Raw genomic sequence first — 23052 nt, forward strand, 5'->3', positions numbered from 1 at the left:
CGATGCTGGCGGAGGTGTGTTAGAAATTGACCAGTGACAGATTTGTGACTCTGGGTCTGAACAGCCAGAAATGATGGAGCTCTCTCTCTCTCTCTCTCTCTCTTTCTCTGTGCTTGGTCCCCACCTGCACACACACACATACCTGCCTCACACACCTGGGCTCATAGTGAACACAGCAGCCTCCATGTTCCTGCAGACAGACAGCAGCAGCAGCAGCATCAGGGCTCGAGGGTAAACTGCTTTTCCCTCTTCGTCCCCGTTGCTGTCATAAAAAAAAAAAAGTCATCCAGAGTATAAAAAGAAGCTGCAGATCAGGGTTGAGTTCTTCCATTAAAAACCCCCAGCATGGTCAAAGGTCAGAACATCTGGGGTCTGTTCGGAACATCTGGGTCTGCCGGGGACACTGAGACCGTGGGCTCCAGACTCTCACAGCGTTCTCGGGCCGCTTTATCTGATTTTCTTTGAAGTCTCTGTATTCACAGCCTCATGTCCACTACTGTACCAATACCAGAGACGCTACTGGACTTCCAAAACCACATCATAGTCTCCCAGCATGCAACCCTCAGAGTAAGAGAGAGAGACAGAGAGAGAGAGAGGAGTGTTGTTTTCTCGAGAACGTTTGATCTGTCTCCCGTAAGTGGGTGGGTTTCCAGTAGGAAGAAAAATAAATGCAATTTAGGGACATTTAACATATTTTTTTGTCTACCGATCCCTCCAGTGTTTTTTACTGTAGGTGTTTGTTTGCCGCTGCGTGTTGTGTTGTGTGCGTGCCCTCGTGTGTTTAGGGGTCAACCTCAGTGTGCCGTGTGATTTATTGAAAGGCCTCGCAGTGATACCAGAATTCCTTTGCGTTAAATGCCTTCTCTGAGTGCCTTTTACTGCCTGTGTGCTTTATGGAGCATGATCACACTCTATTTGTCTCTCACTTTTACATTTTTAAGGATTATTTTTATGGCTTCTTGTCTTTATTAGAGTGGAGAGTGTCAGGGAAAAAAAAAAAAGAAGGAGACAGGAACTGTGAGATTTGGAATGATAGGCCGCATAGTTGGCGAGAACATCTTAAAGTTGATATGTTGTGAGTTTTAGCACTCTTCACCTCGCTGTGTGAGATTGTATAGTCAAGAATATGTCAATTACAGCCTCACAGAGAACAGCCTCTGTTCCACTAGCTTTTTTTTTTTTTGAACAAACAAATGAATCTTTGTTTTGTCTTTGTTTGAAATGATAAAGTTTTCCATTTCTACAGAAAACTAGCCAGAAAAACTCCAGGAACAAGTAGCTTTTGACATCGACCACTTCAGTTCTGTTTGATTGATTTCACAAGGATAATCCGCTTAGTATCATTACTGGTGAAACAAAGTATACTAAACTGAACCGGTCAATCTGAGAAGCTACATCATGTTCCTGAGACCAAAGAAAGAAGCTTATGAGAAAACACTTAACTCAGAGCCAAGCCAATGGCCCCAATAAAGTTTGGATGGCTTGAATTTGGCACGAAAGTCTCTCTAGTTGAATCATCAGTACAAACAATCAGCAACAGATTTTAAAAATTCTGGTTCATTTGGAAGTCAGAAAGACTGTATCCATAACAACTTATCAGGAGAGGTCAACTAAAAGTCCTTGAGAGCATTTCTTTAAGTCTGAGAAACTGTCATCAAGTCATTTGATACCCTTCAGCACATACTGGAGCGTCATACGGGACAGACAGAAGAAGAAGTAGTCAAGGGATACGCTGATCCCAACACATAAAACAGACGTCTAACATTGATCTTTATACTTTTTATTGGTGGTAAACTCTCAAATGTGAATGAACACTGAGGAAAAATTGGTGTGATGTCGCTTTATTTGTGTCACTCAGCCTTCTATAAAAGCTTTAGAGACATAACAAATCAAACTCTGGTTCTGATTTTTTTTTCCTGCTTCGGGTGACGTATTAAATCCATTCGCTTTCGCATTTTATTCCACATGACAAAGTTCTCCCTCATAAAGTTTCTACTCACGATACACAACAGCCCTCAGAGGCCTTGATGCTCAATCACAGGGGCTGTAACACACGGTCTCAGAGGGTGAATGGGTGTAGTGTAGGGTCTAATGCTCAGAGAACGAAGGGACACATTTTGTCACGGCTAATTTTCAGCTTTCTTCAAGCAGTTGTTATTATCACTGCTGCATATTTTCAGACATGGGCAGAGCACTGCTTTAAACAGGATGTACCAAAATGTTGGGTTCGGTTCCAAATCGGATCCATATGAAGATTATATTGTGCCCCCATCTGTTAGTAGTTCATGTTGAATTATTCGCTACATGCTCTGTTTAGGGTGAGTTCGCTTGGCCGCAGAACGCTCTTGTTAGCAGTTTGGAAAGCAGTTTTTATTCCACTGAGCGGCACTTTTCCAGACGGATCTGCGAGGGTGAGATTGTCTGTCACCTGCAGAAATCCAGGTTGAGAAAGACCAGGCGCTGGATTAACTTCCTGGATGCTGAACGGTGTGGTTGTGTGTTAAGACGGCAGACTTAGCAGACAAGAGTCTTGATTTCAACAGATGTTCTCCTGCCAAGCTCAGATTGAGATTTCAGAGAGACCCGGGGCGTGACGATGATGATGATGACCAAGATGATGATGATAATACAAGGTACAACTCTTCCTACTTCCTGTCAGCGTTGGGTATCATTTGAAATTTCAATATTGGTACCAGAGGTTCAATACAGATAATATAAAGAGGCTTTGTCTTTAACACAAGCAGCCTTACAAGAATTTAAAAAACAATAATAAAACAATCAATTATAGTTTGAACTAAGCTGCAGTTTAGATCAGAAGATATCTGAAGAATAAGTAAACATGACTAAGAATCTGTCTGAAGTTACTTAAGAGGTACTGAGGTTCAGTTTGTGTCCAGGTCTCAATGATTCATAGCTGTTCAGCAGAAAGATTTATTAGCCAGAGACTTACCAGTGATGGAGTCACAAAAACATGGAATGTTTATCTTTCATGTGGTGAAACTTTGTTACATTAATAATCAGAAATAATTTCCTGTGTCTGCTTTTGCTACAAGTTTTATTGAAGTGGGGATTTTTTAGTATTGTGTTGTTAAAGCCTTCGGCCTTTAGTCAAATGAAACTGACTGGATGTGACGTCATCGGTCAGACATAGATAATGAATAAATGATAAGATAATAACAATTGACCACCGTGATCGTAGACCGTAAACTGTATTTACTGTATCAAGGAGTGAATGTTTGTACTGTACCAAGACAACAATGTACAAATTTCTCTGGTATAAGTTGCGTAATAGTGAACTTTTAGTTTTTAGGCAACAAAATCTGAAAACTGATTTCCCCCCAAAAAACAGGAAACACATTCTTGAATTTATTAGTCAGACTGGTTTCAGTTGAAATGAATGAAAGACAGACGGCACCTTGACTGAAGCTTCTCATTGTAGCCACTTACAAGTCATATATTAAAGGTTGGGTTCAAAAGCTTTCAAGTCTGTATTAAAGTAATGGTCAGAACATTTAAACTAGGGCTTCAGCTAACAAGTGTTTTCATTATCAATTAATCTGTTCATTATTTTCTCAATTAATCAATTAATCGTTGTCCAAAAGTAATAAAAAAGCCTGTTCTGACGTCTTAGAGCCCAAGCTGATGCCTTCAAATGTCTTATTTTGTTGGATCAACAATCCAAAACCCAAAGATATTCAGTTTTCTATCATGTATGTCACATAAAAGCTTCAAATCCTCACATGTGATGAGCTGCAACCAGCAGACTTTTTTTTTTTTTTTTTTTAAAAAGACTAAAATGATTACTCGATTATCAAAACAGTCGCCGATCGACTAATCGACTTATCGTTTCAACTCTTATTGAAACAGGTTCTGCTTGCTGTAATCATTCCTCTTGTTCATACTGGCCATTAAAAGATTCTTTCCTAATGCGCTCCAATATAAGTGATCCACAAAATCCACAGTCTTCCTTCTGTGCAAAAATGTATTCAAATGTTTATATAAAGCTAATACGAGGCTTCAGTAAGCCAACTTAATCAAATAAAGTGGGTATCTTCCAAAGGTAAAGCCTTTTTTAGTACAGATTTAGCTCTTTCTGTTACTATCCTTCTACTGCAGCTCAACAAGGGAACACAAAGAGAGAGTTTTGTACTAAAAAACTGTAACTTTGAGAGAAATATCCATTTGATTTGACTAATGTGGACGTCTGAAGCCTCACTTTATCTTCAGATAAGCTACATTTTTGCACAAAACGAGGACTGTGGATGTTTTCCTCCATCACTTCCATTTGAACAGTGGTTCTCAAAGTCCTTTAGGGACCCCCAGGGGTCCTTTAGGGACTTCCAAGGGGCCCCCAGAAAAATGGGAGTATTTTAATTTCACTATTATGTCATTGATGAGAAGTTACCCCAATGAGAGACTGTATAAGAATCACTATCCTGATCACAGGTTTCATACTCTTCACTGTTATCTGCCCACCTACAGTGATTAGAATATGATCTTTTAATGGCCAGTATGAACTGGAGGAGCAAAAACTCTTTCAGTGTTCATACGGTCACTTGACTATTGTTTTAAGACAAGCTTGAAAAACCTTTAAGCTCATTTCTTTGGTTTGGAAAAGCAAGAAGTGTCAGATAATCCAGGGTACTGAGCTTGGTGAACAACCACTAGTTCAAAGTTGGTTTTTGAAAATACCCTTTTAGCATTTAGCAACCAATCAATAAGAGACATTATGTGACTTTAACAACATCACAGAAATCTTAAACTAGCATTAGTTGCTACTGAAGAGTCTCAGCGTAGGACCAGGCTCTGAGTTCGTGACGAGACTGGTTGATGTTTCTTTTATGCCAGCTCCGAAATGTTCTCCATTACCAACCCTAATCAATATAATTATGAAGCAAGTGGATTATTTAATGTAATTGTGGAGTAAGTCACCCTATAATAATTACATTCAGCCCCATGATAAATTATGTCTCATTGCTGTAGGTAATTAGTCTGAAAATGTTTCCAGTTATGGCTTCAGAGCCAAAAATGGATGTGAGTAATGTACAGAGCCGCTCACATGAGAAAGAGCTGTTTGTCCTTCTGCTACAGACGGAGAAAATGGGCTGTAGCTTTCATCTGCTGGACTGCATGTAAACCATGTGAGGTTAAAAATAAAAAAGACTGCTCACCCGGAACTGAACCGGGTTTTCAACTCAGGGCCCAATAATATCAAACTGAACAGTGTGAGAGAGAGAATCAGCCTGTACTTGTTCACGATGTGTGTGTTCAGTGTTTCTGCCTTTTGTGTGTAATCACAAGAGTGTGTTTAAGCGCCGTGGAGCCTCTCTGAGATGTGGGTCCCTGCTCTCTAAAAGGCTGAACTATGCCAGCGCTGCTGTGAGCGTTCCTCTGTAATAAGATCACCCAGAAAAGACATTTTCAAGAGGTTCAGCGTCAGATAAACAACACTGCTCTCTTTTTTTACAGTGTTGGCCCCCTGTGTACTTTTTTATCTATGGCTGTTTGCCCACGTTTGGCCGAGACATCCTAGTTTCAAATAATGGAAATTTTAATACAGCACAGAAGCCTGTTTGTGATGATAGAGTGCTTTGTGGCAAAAGCTCAAGTTTGGCCCTTTCCTGTTTTGTCCCCACGCACAAAAGTCAACTCCGTAAAGAAATAGTTTCCCCAGTTTGGTGTGGAAGAACTTGACTGGCCTGACCTCAACCCCCGTCCAACACCTTTGGGATAAACTGGAACTTCAACTGTGAGCCAGACTTTATCACCCAACATCAGTGTTCACTGACGCTGCCGTGGCTGAATGGGAGTAAATCCCCACAGCCGTGCGAGCTCCAAAATCTGGTGGGAAGTCTTCCCTAGAAGAGCGGAGGCTGTCGTAGCAACAAATCAAAGTTATAATCCTTAAAACTTCAGATCTAGTGGATTTGGCAGCACCTGTGGTTACTGGTGGTAATGCGGAGGACGCCGTAAAAATAATAAAACCGTTTGAAATGAGAGTTTATCAATCACTTTAACCGTTTTCTTTCCCCTTTATGTTTTTGCCTTGATGATTTTTACATTTACTTGTAAACTGACGTAAACATGTTTCCTCTTTAAAAGTGTCGCTCGTCTAGATTATCACGTATCATTACGTTATATATTTGCACAAATTACCTGCAACGTGCACCGGCAGATTTTGTCCAGTACGTTCATCGGATCCCGTGTTGAAATTCGATGTCCTGTTCTGGTGTCCACATACTTATGGCCATGTAGTTTATATCATTTGGAGACAAAGCGAGCGAGGAAGACGAGCACATACCAAAGTCATGATCGTGTTAAAGATAAAAAAAAATTTCTTTAAAAAATGGAATTCTTTGTCGACCGCTCTGCGAAGGATTTCCTCGGATTAGTCGTAAATTTTGGGATTATCTTCAGGATTAAGGAACATACAGAATCAGTAAATTGAAAAAAGGAGATTGTGCAGGATCAGGTTTCAGCAGATTGTATTATTAGACCTCTCGAGGCCGACATGTGTGTTTCTGACACAAACTTCGAACAACTGATGCCTGAGAGATGAAAAAATAAAGAGATGGAAAAGAGAAGTCTGAGAAGGCGAGAACCGCAGAGAGAAAGAAGGGAAACTTTAGAAAATAGACGTACGGGGGAAAGGGCTTTTTTTTTTTTTTTTCTTTCCAAACTGAATCTTTGGTGGTCTCATGCAGGGTCTCACTGGGTCTTGAACCCGGTGCAAAACACAACAGGGGGGGGAAAATGAGTAAGGGGGTTTGGGGGGGAGGAGGGTGAGTGGGGGGTCCTGAGCTGGGGGTTACACCACCAGAGTCCCACAATTCATCATGCTCTGGCACCGACGGGGGCTGTCTGGACAGATCGGTGGTGGGGAGCCGAGCGGGGGGATTGATGGCCAGCGAGACTCTGTGACCTCCCTTTTTTCCCCAAGAGAGGAGATAGTGTGTGTGTGTGTGTGTGTGTGTGTGTGTGTGTGTGTATGTGTGTGAGAGAGGGAGAGAGAGAGAGGAATCATCGCCCTTCATCCCCTGGCGAAGACGTCAAGTTTATATATATATATATATATATATATATATAAATATATCAGGACACCGACACCTCTCCAAGCTGCAGGATTCTCCTCCTCATGACCATTAGACATGACGAATAATTTGTTTTTCTTTCTTCCCTCTCTCTCTTTCCCCCCCGTCTCCCTTTCTCTCTCTCTCCCTACTCTCTTCTTTCCTTTCTTTCTTTCTTTTTCTTTCTTTCTTTTTTAACAGGACTACCTGCAAGGCGACAGCACCAAAGCGTATCAGAAGCTGGGTTGGAAGCCGAAGGTGACTTTTGAGGTGCGTCGGTTTTAAAAACACACCTGGTGAGACGAGGAAACGTAGTTAAAATCTAATAATAGAGACGGTTTTTCCACACTGGAAAAAAAAATTGAAGATGATATTTGATGGAATATTATTTAGACGTAGAAAGGAGGATGTGTGAAGATAATAACAAAACAAAGCGACTCAGCGTGGAGGAACAGTGACATGGCTCTATGGGTGAGATATGAAGATGAATGATGTGACACTACTTACAGTGAGTGAGTGTAGCTATGAGTGTATTCATATTTTATATTAACCTCATATCAACCTTTATTATTTGAAGATTTGTTGATTGTGAAAATGCTTCTTATATTAAATAAGAGATTATAAACAAAACTCCATGATAATAATAAAATAATATTTTCTATTTTGCAATTCTTCAGTTTTACAATAAAAAACTCTTATTTCCTATTTACAGTTTGCTCAGAAGCTTTAATATTAAACATCAGTCAATATGATACCAGAGATTCATCACTAATACCACTAAACAGTTTGTTTTTTCAATAAATATTAACAAGTTTTATACAAAACGCTTCATATTTCATTAAAAAAAAAGTAGGAATAAATGAGCAGGAACTTTGTGTAAATAAAATACTCAAATAAATCGATAACCATCTGCTCAAATAAAAGTAAACAAACTCCAAATATGATCAGTTGTGACATTTCATTATGCAGGAGAAAGTATCCAGTTTGGATACTGAGTGTGAATCCTCACCATAGGATGCTGCTCAAAGTCAACAAATTATCATTTTTTTTATGAATTATCGTCTTGATGCTTTATTGATACTGAACTATCAACGTGTTTATTATGTTTATACTCTCTCTGTGCATGAAGAGGGTTCAGTATCTTCATTAATAACAGGCCTATAATAAACCACACTGTAAACATAGAAACAAAAGCATTAATCTATCCGTCTGTGGCTCCGCTCTGGGAAGAATGAAGAGTGAATCGTTCACCTTTAATTCACTGTGTAAAACTCAAGTGTTGACCCGGCTGACTGGTTCTCCCCCCCCCCTCCTTCCTCCCCACCTCCCTGTAGGAGCTGGTAAAGGAGATGGTGGACGCAGACATCGAACTAATGAAGAAAAACCCAAACGCCTGAGGCCGAACCCATCCATCCATCCAGCACGGAAACATTTCAGCACTCCAGTGTTCTGCCACTGAGACCAACAGTGAAAGGAACATGTTGTATTTTTTTTTGTGTTTTTTTTTTTTACCTTCATGGTTTTTCCAAAAAAAAAAAAAAAAAAAATGAAGTCCTTTTCTTTGTTGAAGGAGCTTTAGACTCCACCGTTCATCGCCTTTGTGTCTTGTGTCTACTCCTGGTATCATGTCATTTTTAATTTTTTTGTTTTATTATCATATATAGCAAAGATGCCTTTTTTTATATATATATCTCAACACTGATCATGCCATAATTTATATAGACTGCTGGGGTTTATTTATATATTTCGTTTGATTCTTTTTGATTGTGATTTTAGATGTCAGAGTTCATTCCTTTTAGAGTCTGAAAGAAGGCAGAATATAAATATATACATAAATATTACAATGAAGATTGTATCTTTTACTGGAAAATGGGAATCAATGAGTTTATTAATGATGAGCTGACATTTAAATCAACAAATTTGGTACAATAAATGCTGAACTTTTTACATGTTGTCTTAATGTGTTTTGTGCTTTGATTACACATAAAAAGTGATGGCTGATAGAAATGTGAAGATGGTTTCTAGCTGATGGATGTTTGTGTCTTTTTGTGTGTTTGTGTATTTTTTTTTCTTTCTTTTCAGGACGACAAATGAAAGTGTGAGAAATGAAGGCAGCAAAACCCTCCTCTCGTGTTGAGCTGAAGGTATGTCTAAAGGTAAAGGTATGTTAGGAGTGTGTGTGTGTGTGTGTGTGTGTGTGTGTGTGTGTGTGTGTGTGTGTGTGGGTGCCCAGGTTGTGTAGAGGTCGGCTGGCTCTCAGCTCCTGTTTTCCCTCCTCTCAGCTCGCTTCGGCTTTCCAGGTTTTTTTTTTTTTTTTTTGTAAATTTGCGAGCACACTGCGCTCTTTTTATTCACCAGGAAGTTTTTTCCCGGTGCCCGAAGTCCCAGAGTCTCAAACTTCTTTTGTCTGTCCAGAGCGGCTCCACATATCTGAGGACGCAGAGACACACACAGATAGACCTGGATCCGGACCGGCTCTGATGATCCTCATCATGGTCTTTATAGTTTATGAGCAGAAATCCATATTTTTTTTATTATTTCCTCCGTTTTGTCTGCTGTGTATTTACACTTAATTCAAGAATAAAAGTCTCGGAGCAGCTGTCAAGAGTAAAAAAAAAAAAAAAAAAATCTCTTCAAACATGCGGTTTGCATGGCAGCAGATTTTTTTCTCGCTTCATTTTAGAAAAATAATTCCGTGGTTTTGATTTCAGTGCTTGTTAAAGGTGCCATTTTTTAAGTAGGTTTATTAATCTGTCTGACAAGCTCTCTTTTTTCTTCCTCTCTTTGATTATTAAATGTAAACAATGCACGTGAAGCTTTTATGCTTTATATTATTCGTTATGTTTAAAAACGTTTCTTGGACTCTGTGAAACCTCATAGGAAAAAAAAGTGGATTTATTTGTGTTCTCACGTGTTTTGGAAGAAGTATTCAGATACTTTAGTAGAAATACTCCACTAGAAGTAAAAGTCCTGCATTCAAAATGTTACCAAAGTAAAAGTATGTAGGCCTGCCTGTCAGCAAATTATAATTATATGCAGCAGAATTGCTTTTATAAGCGTTACATGATTAAATATATACAGATATATTAAGATTAAAGCAATATTTTTAATTTAATCTCATGTTAGCTGGTCGATTAGAAGCAAATATAACTTCCTCATATGTATTGTTGGTTAGTTTAATCTAAAGCAGTACATCATATTTACAGTATGAGCTCATCAGATAGGTTATTCTACAGCCTCTATAACGTTTTCATATGTAAAGTAACTTAACTGCAGTTAAATTTCCGCCTGAAATGTGTTGGAATTGAAGTATAAAGCAGTTTAAAATATAAACAATCAATTAAAGTCCCAGTAGCTCAAACGTGTACTTGAATAAACGCACCAGTTACTTGAATCCACGTATTATTTCTTTGTTTTCAGCTCTGACATTCAACTTGTCCGCAGCCCTGAAGGTCTCAGTGAGCGGTCTGAGGAGGGGTGGAGATCGCCTGTGTCTTGTGTGTTTTGTTTTTTTTTTGTTTTTTTTGTTTTTTTGAGGACAACACCTTCAGGACATTTAAAAAGTCTCTCTGTGATCGTCCTGGACAGCGCTGCGTCTGTGCGCGACTCCAGATTGGAACCAGATGTGTGGCTCTCTGAGGTTGTTTTGGGGCCCCTGAAGCCGCGCTGAGAGCAGAAAACACACACACACACACACACACACACACACACACACACACTGAGCCGAGGGGCCTGAAGCCTCACACAGGTGCACCCGCCGTACAACCCTCATCAACAATTAGCTAGACCAGTCTTGTGATCTGGTTTTACTGGCTGGCACACACACACACACAGAAAGAAAAAAAAAGGGGGACGCGGATCAAGATTTGGACCACAAATATAGAGAAATTCAAACGTTTCATGCAGCTAAATAAACACTTTTTAAGGAGATTAAACGGCTCTGACGGTCAATTTAAACCCATGAGGTGGTCCCAGATTCCACAAGTCCCTATAAAATAAGAATATTAGTGTTTTTTTTCCTGTCAAAACTAATGAAGAGTGAGTATTTTAGTGGAAAATCTGACATTAAAGCTGCAGCAGGAGGAGACGAGAGATGAGAACAAAGCTTTTCTTCAGTGATGTTGCTTCAGCTGAGTCTGTTCTGCAAAACTGTTTACTGTCAAATATCATTTTATCATCATTAAAAGACATGAAAGCTAAACTAGTGTTGCAACAATAACACGTATTTACTGAGAACAAGACTTCCTCGTCAAACAAAAGGCCTCAATCACTTAATATACTAATTAAAAATAAAGGAAATTAATTTATTATTATCACAGAGCGCTGGAGGCGGGAAATGTTTGTCTTAAAATTGGGACACTAAGGAAGTTATTTAACCTTTTTAAGACGTTTTTGACATCGTCCCTCACACGAATAGACATAAAAATGTCCTTACTAAAAAAAAAAGAAGAAGAAGAAGAAGAAGTCACAAATAGAACATTATATTAGTCTGTAGATTTTTACACCAGATTAAAATTTGGAATATTTCAGGTTTTGATCTGTTGAAAAATCCAACTTAAAAAAAATAATCCAGGTCTAAAAACTATTTAATTGACATTAAATTGGCGCTAAATTGCGGGTTTCTCCTCCTCTCAAGGCGGCTTTAATTGCTTTGATATTTAAACTGGATCAAATGTTTTTTCGCTCGCTTTGTGCTTCATTGGTTGGAAACCCAGAGAGTTAAAAAAAAAAAAAAAGAAAAAATCCTTGTTGGTGTGAGAATCCTTGCAGGATTAAAGACACAGAGAGACTCGATCTCAATCATCGCTTCGTGCTTGAAGAGATTTAGTTGTGCTGCTGGTCTCCTGAGACACGACAGGCCCGAGCTCAACGCAACACACACACACACACACACACACCTCTCACTGAACAATGTGTGTGTTTGTGAGTGTGACAGCCTTACAGTTATGTCTGTATTTGGTTGTTTTTTCTCATATTTTCTGCACATAAAGTTAATCGCCTTCAAACTGTAATCTAATATTCTGTTTATGATGTTTGTTACATACAAAACGCAGTTGAACTAATCTATTACGCTTTATATGATGTTAGAAGGGAGGTTGTATTTAATTTATTTGATATTTATTCCTAATTTGAGTCCAGAACGTGCGAGGATTATGTCCAAACCAAAAGTTAAAGGTGCAACGTTTAAAAAATAAGCTATTATTACGGTTGTTTTTATGCAAAATCCGCTAAATTTACTTGTACTTTCAGGGTTTTCCTCTCTACAAAAGAAGCGTCTTAAAATACAAATATGTTGCCCTTCTCTGGAATAAATCTCTGCAGCTCCCAGATGTTTGCAGGCGCTTTTCAACCTGATATGTTTCCCTCTAGATGCTCTGTTATATCTGCCAGACATTAAACGCATGTGCTGTCGGCTATCAGGTTGCTTTAACTGCTCTAAAAGTGCAGCTGTAGAGGCTACAACGTTCATGTGACATGGTTCTGTAGAAAGACTCATCACAGTGTGAATTCACCAGACTGAACAACTGCAGACACCTGGTGCAGTAAAAAAAAAAGACACGAAGGACGCGCTAGTGTGATCCACGCAGGCGGTGTGTGTTTAAAACATTGATGTTAATTATTGGTGATTGACTTATTATGATGAACGTGGTACAATAACCCCCCCGCCCCCTAATAATTCCTTGATTAGGCCTTTTGGGTGCGCTTCTAGAGCGGATTGGCGGCGTTTCCAGTCTGAAGAAGAGCTCTGGTGCGCTGCGCTCTCCTCCTCTGGGGAGTCTTTTCACTTTTATACTTCAGCTCTATAAACTGCCACGACAATACACGAGTCCTCCGGCCTGCAGTCTGAGCACACACACACACACACACACACACACACACACACACACACAAACACACACACACAGCTCAGTGTCTGTAGCTCAGATAAGGTAGTGACAGGCTTTTTACTGCAGACTTCTCGCCGTCTTTTTTTTTTTCCTAAAGTGCGTTGTTGACATCCTCTCCATTGACCTCCATCACCTCTTCCTGTCTTGTCCTTATGATGAAAAATGATTCGCAGGCCGGCCTGAATTTCTTTTCCTGACTCTCTTTTGAGTGCTGCATCAATCACAAAGACGTGTGTTTAGAAGAAACAATCTAATATTTATCATTATTAGTGAGCTTGTCTTTTTTTTAAACGCTTTGAACGGCAGTTTGCAGTTGGACCTCACATGTTCAACCCCCCCTCTTCCCCCCCCCTCCCTCCCTGTGGAAGGTGCAGCATTGTTTACGTTAAAGCTTTAATGGACTTGACTCATCTGACTGGTGGCCCTGGGGAGCCTTTGTGTTTATGCGCTCTTATTTTTTAAATTTTTTTTATTCACTGACTCATTAAAATCTTATCCAGGCAGGCCTTTAAATTGACAGTCACGTTTAAGACACCTATTGAGCTCACACACACCTGCACACACACACACACACACACACACACACACACACACTGCTCCGGTTCCAGAGGTGTTGTACTGTCTGCCAGAGAGTGAAAATGTCTCAACAGCTCGCTCAGCGCCTGCAGGCTGCTGGATCAGAGCTGATGTTAGGAGGCCAAGGTGCTCCACGTCATCAAGGAAGTACTGGAATAAATAAACAACTGACAGCAGCAATATTTCAATCAGTCAGAACGGGTCAGCGCTGCTACTAATTCTTCAGCTTTGTGGGGACACAGATCGTAAAAAAAAAAGAGGCTGCAGTTTTATCCTTCCAGAGCACAGACCGTCCTCCTCATGCACAACAAGACTTTTTAGATTCTGGTCGTGCAGCAAGAAATGTTACTCTTAAAAAGACATCCACAGAACAACAAAATGCAGCTGCAGCTCTGTGCATCCAAACCCTCCCATCATTCACTAACAGCGGTCTCTGGAAGCAGACGGAAGCCTGTGCAGTTCGTAATGACTGATTTGTTTTGCTGACAAGGCCTTTAGTGAGTTCAAACCGCACTGCTGAACTGCTGCCACACGTGTATTTATTTACCGCCTGCGTTTACGCTCCCAAAGACTGCAAAATATACAACGTGCAGGTTAGCCTAAAGATTGTATATCGATGTTTAAAAGCGAAACATTTATCTATTTCAACCTTCTTTCAAAGGCTGATTTTTTTTGAAGCTAACCCCCCCGGTTGTGCGTTTAAATCTGGCCTCTGCGGTGCAAAACAAGGCGCAGACTCCCTGACAACTTATAGTAAAATATTCGTTTTTTTGTTGCTGTCTTGTTTTGCATTTTTCTTTTAAGCTAATTAAATTCATATAGATTCACTGAAAGGTTTGCATGCACACGTAACGCCTTTAAAACTACACACTCCCTATGTTTTTTTTTTCTAAAAAGCTATTTTTATATATTTTAGAGCGTTTACTGAGGTATAAATTAATATAAAATATTTTACACTTTGACCTCTTTCCACTTACTTTGCATTAACTACCTCTTAATTTGAAAATACTGTCTTCCGTCAGAATTACCAGTGCTAATAAATCACTCCAATTAAAATCAAATAGACGGCACTTTATTAAACAAACACAATGTAATGCCTTCAAAAATAGTTTTAACAAATAAGACAAAATGAATGAAATAAGTCAGTATAGGCTACAAAGTTCCCCCTCTATTTCTATACAAGAACTGGGACAATTAAAGGCAGCATAAGAAAATTGGAAAAAGTGTTTGGTCCTCAATATCCAACCACTCCCTTTTCCTAAAAAATAAATTACTATATTAGGCTATAATTTACAGTCTATAGTCATAAAAGCTGATATTTGAGCCATCTTTATAAACAATTCTCAAAGTGAGAGGGAAAAAACTTACGTGTTTTTTGGTGTTACACACGCCTCGACAAAAAAAAAAAAATTCTCTGAATCTCTTATGTCCATTCGGGGTGTGAATAAAAGAATAAAAAAAATATAGGAAAGTATATATTAGAGTTATTAATTTAAAGGACACATTTTGGCTCTCAGAACTTGCTGCAGTCATAAACAAAAGCTCCTGAGGTGCGGTAGATGGACTGACCGGACGGGAAGGCCATCTGACAGCTATTATTCCCGTTCACCGGGGAGCCGTTCAGCCCGATCCGCTGGGACTCAAACATCTCCCGCACAGAGTGGAAGTTCTGCTGCTGTGCCGGGTAACCCGGGCTCAGGTGGCTCAGGTCCCCGTACCAGGACGCGAGCCGGCCCTGGTGCGGATGGTGGCAGTCCTGGCCCGCCTGGCTCAGGTTTCCGTGCCCGAGCGGGGACGCGGTGGTCGTGGTGATGCAATAGTCGGGCAGAGCCTCCTCCACCGTGGTGGACGGCGCCAGGTGGCCGCCGGATGATCTGTCCCCCGCGTACAGGCTCATGGCTTGCATGTTGCAGTGATACGTCGCGTTGGAGTTCGTGGAGATGACGTTCTGGTTGCAGGTCGTCGAGCTGTACGCGGATGTCTGGTTGGGGGAATAGTTGAGCGACAGTGAGGGGGTGATACCTGTCCGAGAGGAGGCGATGAGAGGCGGGGAGAGCTCGGCCTGCGGCGACCCCCGCAGGGAGGTCATGATGTTATCCACGCTGAAGCCCTGCGCCGGGGCCTGGCCGTGGTGGTGGTGCTCGGGTCCGTCCATGCTGAGTGACCGGGTGGAGGGCACGCTGTGCGGGCTGCCGGTGGACATGCTGCTGCTGCTGCTGTCTGGGCTCTCGATTTTGGGCACGGTGCTCAGGGTCGGAGACTCGGCCTGCGGCGGCGTGGAAGTCCCGTTCTCCGTCTTTATATCCTGGATCCGCACCGGCTGAGCGCCCTGCACCGGCGGGTCCTGCTCCCGGCCCGGGGTGCGAGCAGAGGGGTCTTTGCCTGTCCTGTCCTCCTTGTCCTTCTGCACGTCCTTCTTTTTGAACCTCCTCCGGCGCCGTAAGAAGCTGCCGTTCTCAAACATGTTGTAGGAGTCCGGGTCCAGGGTCCAGTAGCTGCCCTTGCCGGGCTTCTTATCGTCCCGGGGCACTTTGACAAAGCACTCGTTGAGGGACAGATTGTGCCGTATGCTGTTCTGCCAGCCCTGCTTGTTGTCCCGGTAGAAGGGGAACCTCTCCATGATAAACTGATAAATCCCGTTCAGGGTGATCTTTTTCTCCGGTGAATTCTGGATCGCCATGGTGATGAGAGCGATGTAGCTGTAAGGAGGTTTGACCATGTCCTTAGGCTGGTGCTGAGGGGTATACGGACCGTACGCCCGGGCCATGCTGGCCGGGTACTGGTCGTGGGCCGCATGGGAGTACATGCTCATGGGCGCAGGCATCCCGGTGTATCCACCGCCGGTCCGGTAGTAGCTCTGGTCACCGCTGATGTACGGTACAACTCCCAAAGAGTTGGGACTGGAGACGGAGTAGCGCGCCTGCATCCTGCGCAATGCGTAAAACCTCCCCAAACTTCTTCCCCCCAGAAACTCTCACTCAACTTCGGCGTGTGCTCCGATTCTGTCACACTTTCTTCTTCTTCTTCTTTCTCGAGTCTTTTTCGAGTCGACTTTAAGCCACAGCTCGCCACGGTGAACCGGAGAGAGCGCACACTGCCGCAGTGAACATTTGGGAAACTGAGAGGGCTAAAAGTAACGCTGGAGGAGCATGAGTCTACACAGCAAGGAACTTTTTTTTACCCTTCACATTTTTTCCTCCCTTTTGGCTGCTCTGTCTGCTCCTCCCCGATCGTGTGCACCATCATCCAATTGGAGGGCGAAATGAACCTGTGGAAAAGCTGCATGACGATAAAAGTTTACCCCCCCCCCCCCCCCCCCCCTCCTCCTCCTCCTCCTCTCCCTCTCCTTCCCTCCCTCCTCAGTTCAGACATGGATTTATTAAAATGCAGTTAAGGGTGTGCCCATAAGGCTGAAAAATTACTCAATTACCCCAATTGCGAGAGGCGTATTAATTTTCTATTAATTTATCATATGGCGACTGTAAAATCACTTTTCTTTTTGCATTTTTGAATTCGAAAAAGTGAGTTTATTAGAGAGTTTAAGGCCTTAAAGGCTCTGTCTAAACTGTTGTACCCTCCGCTTCATCTCTGAAGTATCAAAGCTGTGCGTAAATGTGAAAAAGTCACAAAATAAAGCAGTCAAAATTCACCCAAAAAGGCCTTTTTCTGAAACCTTTCCTGTCATATCTGTGTTATATTAGGCCCATTCCAACATTATCAGTTCTCGTTTGTGTTGTTAAATATTTTGGGATAAGTAAACCTCCAATTAGATCCAGTGTATTACCGATTAGGAATGCAAAATGAGCTCTTTTCAGTCTGAAGTCTGTGAGAACTCTCATCAGCTGCGGTTGAGCCTCTGAATAAACAGACGGACATAAAAGAGTGTTGATGATGCCCCCCCCCCCCCCCCCCCCTCCCTCCTCCTCCTCCTCCTCCACCCCCCTCCTCCACCCCCCCCCCCCACCACACCACCTCCCTTCTGCTCCCCGACAGCGCCGGTGGGCGGTGTGTGGAAACTAATTAAAGGTTAAATGAAGATCATTTGGTCGAGCTGGGTGAGAAAAAGGTTCCCTGGGTGCGAGCGGCTGCTGAGACCGAGGTGGGATTTTTTTTTTTTTTTAAAGATGAAGACCTGGAATACACCTCCAAATGTCATTCACACTGAACGGCTGTTAACAGAGCCATCACAACACCCCCTCCCGCCCCCCCTCCTCTCTGACCTCCAGAGACTTCTGCTCCGTTATGTTGATTGCAAAATGTAAAACAATACAAGTCATGCTTTTCTTTTTTTTAAAAAAAACAACCTGATAAAATGGTGGTTTATTTACAAGAAGGGAGGAGTGAATCCATCTTTTATGAATTAATATTCTGTCGTTTATTCAAAGTCTCTTATGTTTATTATCAAATTAGAATAAAATAAGATAAAATAACTAACAATTATTGTCTGTAATTAATCTTTTTCTTTTTCATTTTATTGTTGTGATCAGCGTCATGAGGGCGTTTACCGCCATACTATAGTTCATATTTTTAAGATTAAAACAGTATCTCTATTAAAAAACAAATCTAGCAATATGTTATCTTATTCAGTTATTTTCTATAAATAACATTAATAGAAACAGTTCACAGCCTGTTTTTAATGAATGTGTATTTCAAAAGGCCTCCATCGTATTTTATCCACAAAACATTAAATTATGTCTAAATGATTTTGCTTCAGGGGAAGTTTTTTAATTGCTGATATTCTCAGAGAAAGAAATTGAGCTTGAATATATAATATTTTTAATAGTATGAAGCATCCTGACATTTACTGCTTTTATTTGAAACATTGAAGTAACCTGAAGCTGAGCTGTGCTGTTAAAGTTGAGGAAACAATTCACTTTTAACATACAGGCTCATTTCTATAATGTCTTATAAACTAAGACATGTAGTTTAATAAAGGTTTAATGTACAATCTCTAGAAAGTAAATGTAACAAATCAGACACATTTACATAAATACTTCACGTCCATTTGTCATTTAAGTTTATGAGTTCAGCAAAATGTAAACAAGTTTAGCACATTTGGCTGAATAAACATTCAATTACGTTAATTTATCCAAAACGAAAATATTTTATAATTCTTTTGATTGACAGAACTGAAGCAAAACGCGAAGATTTAGTGAAGCTGTTGGAGATCAAGTGAGCGCAAAGTTTTCCTTTTAACTTCAACATCCTACTCAGAAAAATCCCTCAGTTCACTGGTGTGGTGATGAGCTACATCTTAAAAAACCCGCTGGAATAAATACAACAAAACATACATATGGGCCTCATTCAATAAAAAGAAGCACAACTCATCTACTTTATGTGGCCTTAGAGGCAAATACACGTTTTATATTTCCCGAGAAAAGCAGAATTTAGGAAGTTACTTCAGAAGATAAAAGAGAATAAAAACCAGTCAACTCTGATATGAAAGTGATGATCTGTGGAAGGAGTTAATTTCTCACTTGTGTGTTTTCATTTGGCTCTTTGTTCTGTGATTTGCATGTGTCGTCAGGACTCTGCAGCTCAGAGGAGGAGACAGAAAATGCAGAACAGTCGGACTCTGCAGCCGTGAGGTCCAGACGGTGAGTTGAGCTCTTCTGGACCGACCGTGACTGACCGGTGACCCCTGCTGACCACAGCACACACCGGCTGTCCTGAACAGCGTCTGCCGGTGTGGTGTGTGGTGAGCAAACTGTCCTGCAGAGAATTGAACCAGCAACCCATAAGTGTATAAAAGAGCTTCTTCCGGCCGTGGATTAAAATATTCTTACAATAATTTTCATGCAGTGATTTAAGCAGTTGCGATATTTGCTGCAGGAGGTCTGAGAATCATTATTAACAGTCTGTTCATATCTGCAGCACACAAGTCTTCATCTGGTGAGACTTTAGAGTTCATAGATAAACAAACCAAATCCTTTGATTATGTGTTGAAACATTTAAAAAAAAACATCGACTATAGATTATATTCCGGGAATATGGCTGTAATTTTAGTTTGAAATTAATTGTGAAGATAATTCAATTAGATTTTCTTTTTCTTTTTCTTTTTTTTTTAAGCGGACACGTTTTAAAACGTTTTCTTCTCTTAATGTATAACACACTCCTGCCCCCCAGTGGTCACTGTGCAGAAGTGCATCATAGGTGCACAACGCTTTTTAATGTCACATCTGAGTTTAGATTTAAGAGCCTCACACAAGCAAAGCGACGATTTTATGTATTTACAGTGTTGATATGACATAATAAAATTATATAATTTATCTCCACAGTGCCAATGATCTTATACTTGTTCTTCTATATCACATTTAATTCCATGCAACAGTTAAAAATAAATAATTTGATTTACCCAGAAAAGACTGAGACAAGAATTAAATGTCTGATATTAAGATTTATTAAAAAAACAGAAACAAAAAACTAGAATTATTGAACCATATGAACAAATGATTGATTGCTTAATTCTTGCAAATATCAACAAAACACTGAACAAAGCATAAAAACATTCAAATATCCACAGTTCTATTAGTGAATAATATCTAGTAGCCATTGTTTAGCCTTTACCTTAAAGGTAACTGATTCCACTTCATGGCACCAACATACAGAAAAGAATCACAGACATTGATAGATATGGAAACACACTGATATGTGTATTATTACTGTAATTGCTGAACATTGTTAATTAATCATCTATTTCTAAGTGGTTAACAAAAAGGCTAAATGTTGCATCTTATTTTAAAAACTGAAATGTTGCATGTCCTGCAGTCATGAAGCTGTGACATGTTTAATGACTTCCTGCTGGAATATCTATTAGTTTAGGATGTGTCATCTGTCCAACCTTCATAAAGTATATGACCAAACATCACCACAGTTTCATATAGTTTTTTATACATGGAAACTGCTTCAATTATCTAATCAGAGGACCACAAATACCTTGAGCACATCCACAGTATATACTTTAGATACATGGAAACCCAAGTGAAGAAAACATCATCAAGATTATAAGAATATAAAATGACACAATTAATCATAAATCTTACAATATTATCATCCATAAAATATTATAGCAACATCCATTGTACCAACTATCCAAAGGTCAAAAATAGTAATAATTAAAAAAAAGTAAATTAAGTGTAAAAGTAGTTTTATCATAAATCTTAGGGTTATTATGTTTATTACAGCAAAAACCATTTTACCCCAAAACTATCAAAGGTTCAAAAATGGAAAAAGAAAATTAAATGTTTCAACATTTTAGTTTTACTGACTTAAAATACATATTAAAAGAAAATCAAATATCTGTCAGTGTAGGTCAGCAATACAAAACTCATTTTATTGTTTGTTTTCTTCTCTAGGTATCATCATCATCATCATCATCATCTGAACGTCTGTGCTGCCAAAAGCCCCGCCAGCTTGTAAGTCACCGTCTCACACACAAACTGGCATGAAGTAGTAGCATAGTGCCATCTGCTGCTGCATCGATGCATATGAACCGTTCACAGCACAAACAGAGAATTAAATGAAGTAAAATTTGATTTTATTAGAAAGTTTAGTTTTCTTCACTATAGTGAAAAACCAAAATCAGATTCCAACAAATATTTAAATTCTGTGTTTTTATTGGTGGCTGCGTCTGTTTCTTACTTCAAGTCTTCAAGTCTCGCCCCTGTGGGATAAGGGTTTTGTTTAGCCACTTCACTGTGTCAGACAGTGTTTATATTAAGTGCCTAATTAAACACAGACAGAATTCCAAAATATTTCAGGACCTCAAAGTCATGCACCCAAAGAGCACATTGGAATTGGTTTTCAAATAAATAGCTGCCAATCATCCATGTGCAAAGCATTAATCTTTAGTTTGGTGCTCCGGCTGTGACTGGTTGAAGAGGGTATAAAGCTGTTCTCAAGGCCACGCAGTACTCCACAATATGGCAGTTTTCCCCTTTTTTACCCCAAAACTGGACATTTAAGACCAGACAGTCAAAGGAAAAGCGCTTCTTTGGAATCCCAAATATGGACTGGAGAAAATGTTTCCTCGAGAAGATTGAGCTGTTTCTAATTTAGCTGCCCTGATGAAATATATCTTCTTTTTTTTTCACATCAAGACACATGAACAGTTTCATCGGCCCTTATTTGCACGCCATTTCAAATGAAATCAAGATCTCAAAACTGAGCTGAGGAAATGTTAAGATCTTTTTGTCTCTGTCGATGTTCAATAAACTTCCTGTGAAATGGCGTCTTACCCAACAAACAAAACAAAAACCCCTGGTAGTGTTGCTGTGTTGTGGGATTAAGTTCACTGCTCGGTCATTAAACAATTGAATAATCTGCACAGTTTTGTACTTTCATTACCTGAGTGTGATTGTCAAACTGAAATATTTTAAGTCTAAACAATGTAGCAGGCTTTTATACATTGGAATGATGTATTTTTTTCCTATTTTGCAAAGTGAGTGGAAACAAAGAAGATGCAACACTGTAAAACTCATTATTCTCAAGATATTAAATAATGGATAATGTCTCTAAAATATTAGTGGCTTTTGCAATTGTAAACAAAAGTTTGATCATCTTGATAATAGTGTTACCTCTAGATTTTGTCAGAGTGCAATTTTTCATATAAAAAAATACAAAAAAAAAACCCAAAAACAAGTATTAATGTATGACGGTTGAAATCACAGAGGTATCTAATTTAACAGGCATGTATTAGTTTGCAGTTTATCTGCAGCAGTTGATTAAATTCGATCAGCACGAACTACTGAAGCTGAGCAGGAGTCCAACAGTGTGCTGCTGAGCTGAACACTGCCCTCTAGTGAAAAACCTGCACCCTCCTCTACCAGGTTGATCTTCTACTTCTATAAAGCAGATTTAAGTTTTGGAAAAGCATCTTTTCATTCATTTCTGTCAGCGTCATCTATCCAGGGTAAGCTTGCTGAGTATAAATGCTTTATTTTAAGAAACTCTATTCACACCATGACAATCATACCTGAGTTAACAGCAGTGAGGGGTTGAATTCTTTGCTCTTGAACATTTCAGTGGTGGGGGATGAGTAAGGGGCTGTCTCACTCACTTCCCCCTGCCCAGATTTTTACTTCCTGGTTGAGGTTACCCACCAGTCCAACATTTAGTCCAGAGCTGCAACAATTAGTTGATTAATCGATTGGTTGATCGACAGAAAATTATTCTGATAATATTTTGATAATTGAATAACTGATATTTATTTTCAGACATTTTATAGATAAAACAATTAATCTATTAATCAAGAAAAATATCGGTAGATTAGTCAATAATGAAAATAATCATTAGTTGCAGCCCTACATTAGTCAACCACTGTCCTCCCGCTCTAATCTTAAAGGGGAACTCCTCAGATTTTACACATCCAAGTCTGTTTCCAGGTGGTGGGGAATACTACTGCACATGTGCAAGGGTAGGACTATTTTAGTGTGTGCTCAGGTCATGATAGTTAATTGTAACATTTTGGTCACCTAAAAAGTCTTGTTCAGCATTTGGTTGTACTAAAAGACCCTTTA

General features: G+C 40.0%; 2 protein-coding genes and 1 long non-coding RNA gene across 3 annotated transcripts in view; 2 read left to right on the forward strand and 1 right to left on the reverse strand.

Moving 5' to 3' along the window:
* Positions 1-9015, forward strand: part of gmds (GDP-mannose 4,6-dehydratase) — a 196868-nt gene extending 187853 nt beyond the window's left edge. The window contains exons 10-11 of the mRNA XM_042417598.1: positions 7272-7340; positions 8405-9015. Of these exons, the coding sequence (XP_042273532.1) occupies positions 7272-7340; positions 8405-8467 (132 nt within the window). The 3' untranslated portion in view covers positions 8468-9015. The remainder of the gene's footprint in view (positions 1-7271; positions 7341-8404) is intronic.
* Positions 9016-14584: 5569 nt separating this feature from the next.
* LOC121900743 (forkhead box C1-A-like) lies at positions 14585-16789 on the reverse strand. The gene has a single exon (XM_042417269.1). It carries the CDS (start codon positions 16458-16460, stop codon positions 15048-15050), a length of 1413 nt encoding a protein of 470 aa, XP_042273203.1. The 5' UTR covers positions 16461-16789; the 3' UTR covers positions 14585-15047.
* Positions 16790-19004: 2215 nt separating this feature from the next.
* The window catches only part of LOC121900746, a 67122-nt gene continuing 63074 nt past the window's right edge, over positions 19005-23052 (forward strand). The window contains exons 1-2 of the long non-coding RNA XR_006097047.1: positions 19005-19131; positions 20890-20949. This is a non-coding gene — a long non-coding RNA (uncharacterized LOC121900746). The remainder of the gene's footprint in view (positions 19132-20889; positions 20950-23052) is intronic.

This window comes from Thunnus maccoyii, chromosome 7 (assembly GCF_910596095.1).
Source record: "Thunnus maccoyii chromosome 7, fThuMac1.1, whole genome shotgun sequence".
Lineage (NCBI taxonomy): Eukaryota > Metazoa > Chordata > Actinopteri > Scombriformes > Scombridae > Thunnus > Thunnus maccoyii.

Coding starts and splice junctions, on each gene's coding strand:
- LOC121900743 (XM_042417269.1), bottom strand. CDS start 16,460: ATGCAGGCGCGCTACTCCGTCTCCAGTCCCAACTCTTTGGGAGTTGTA.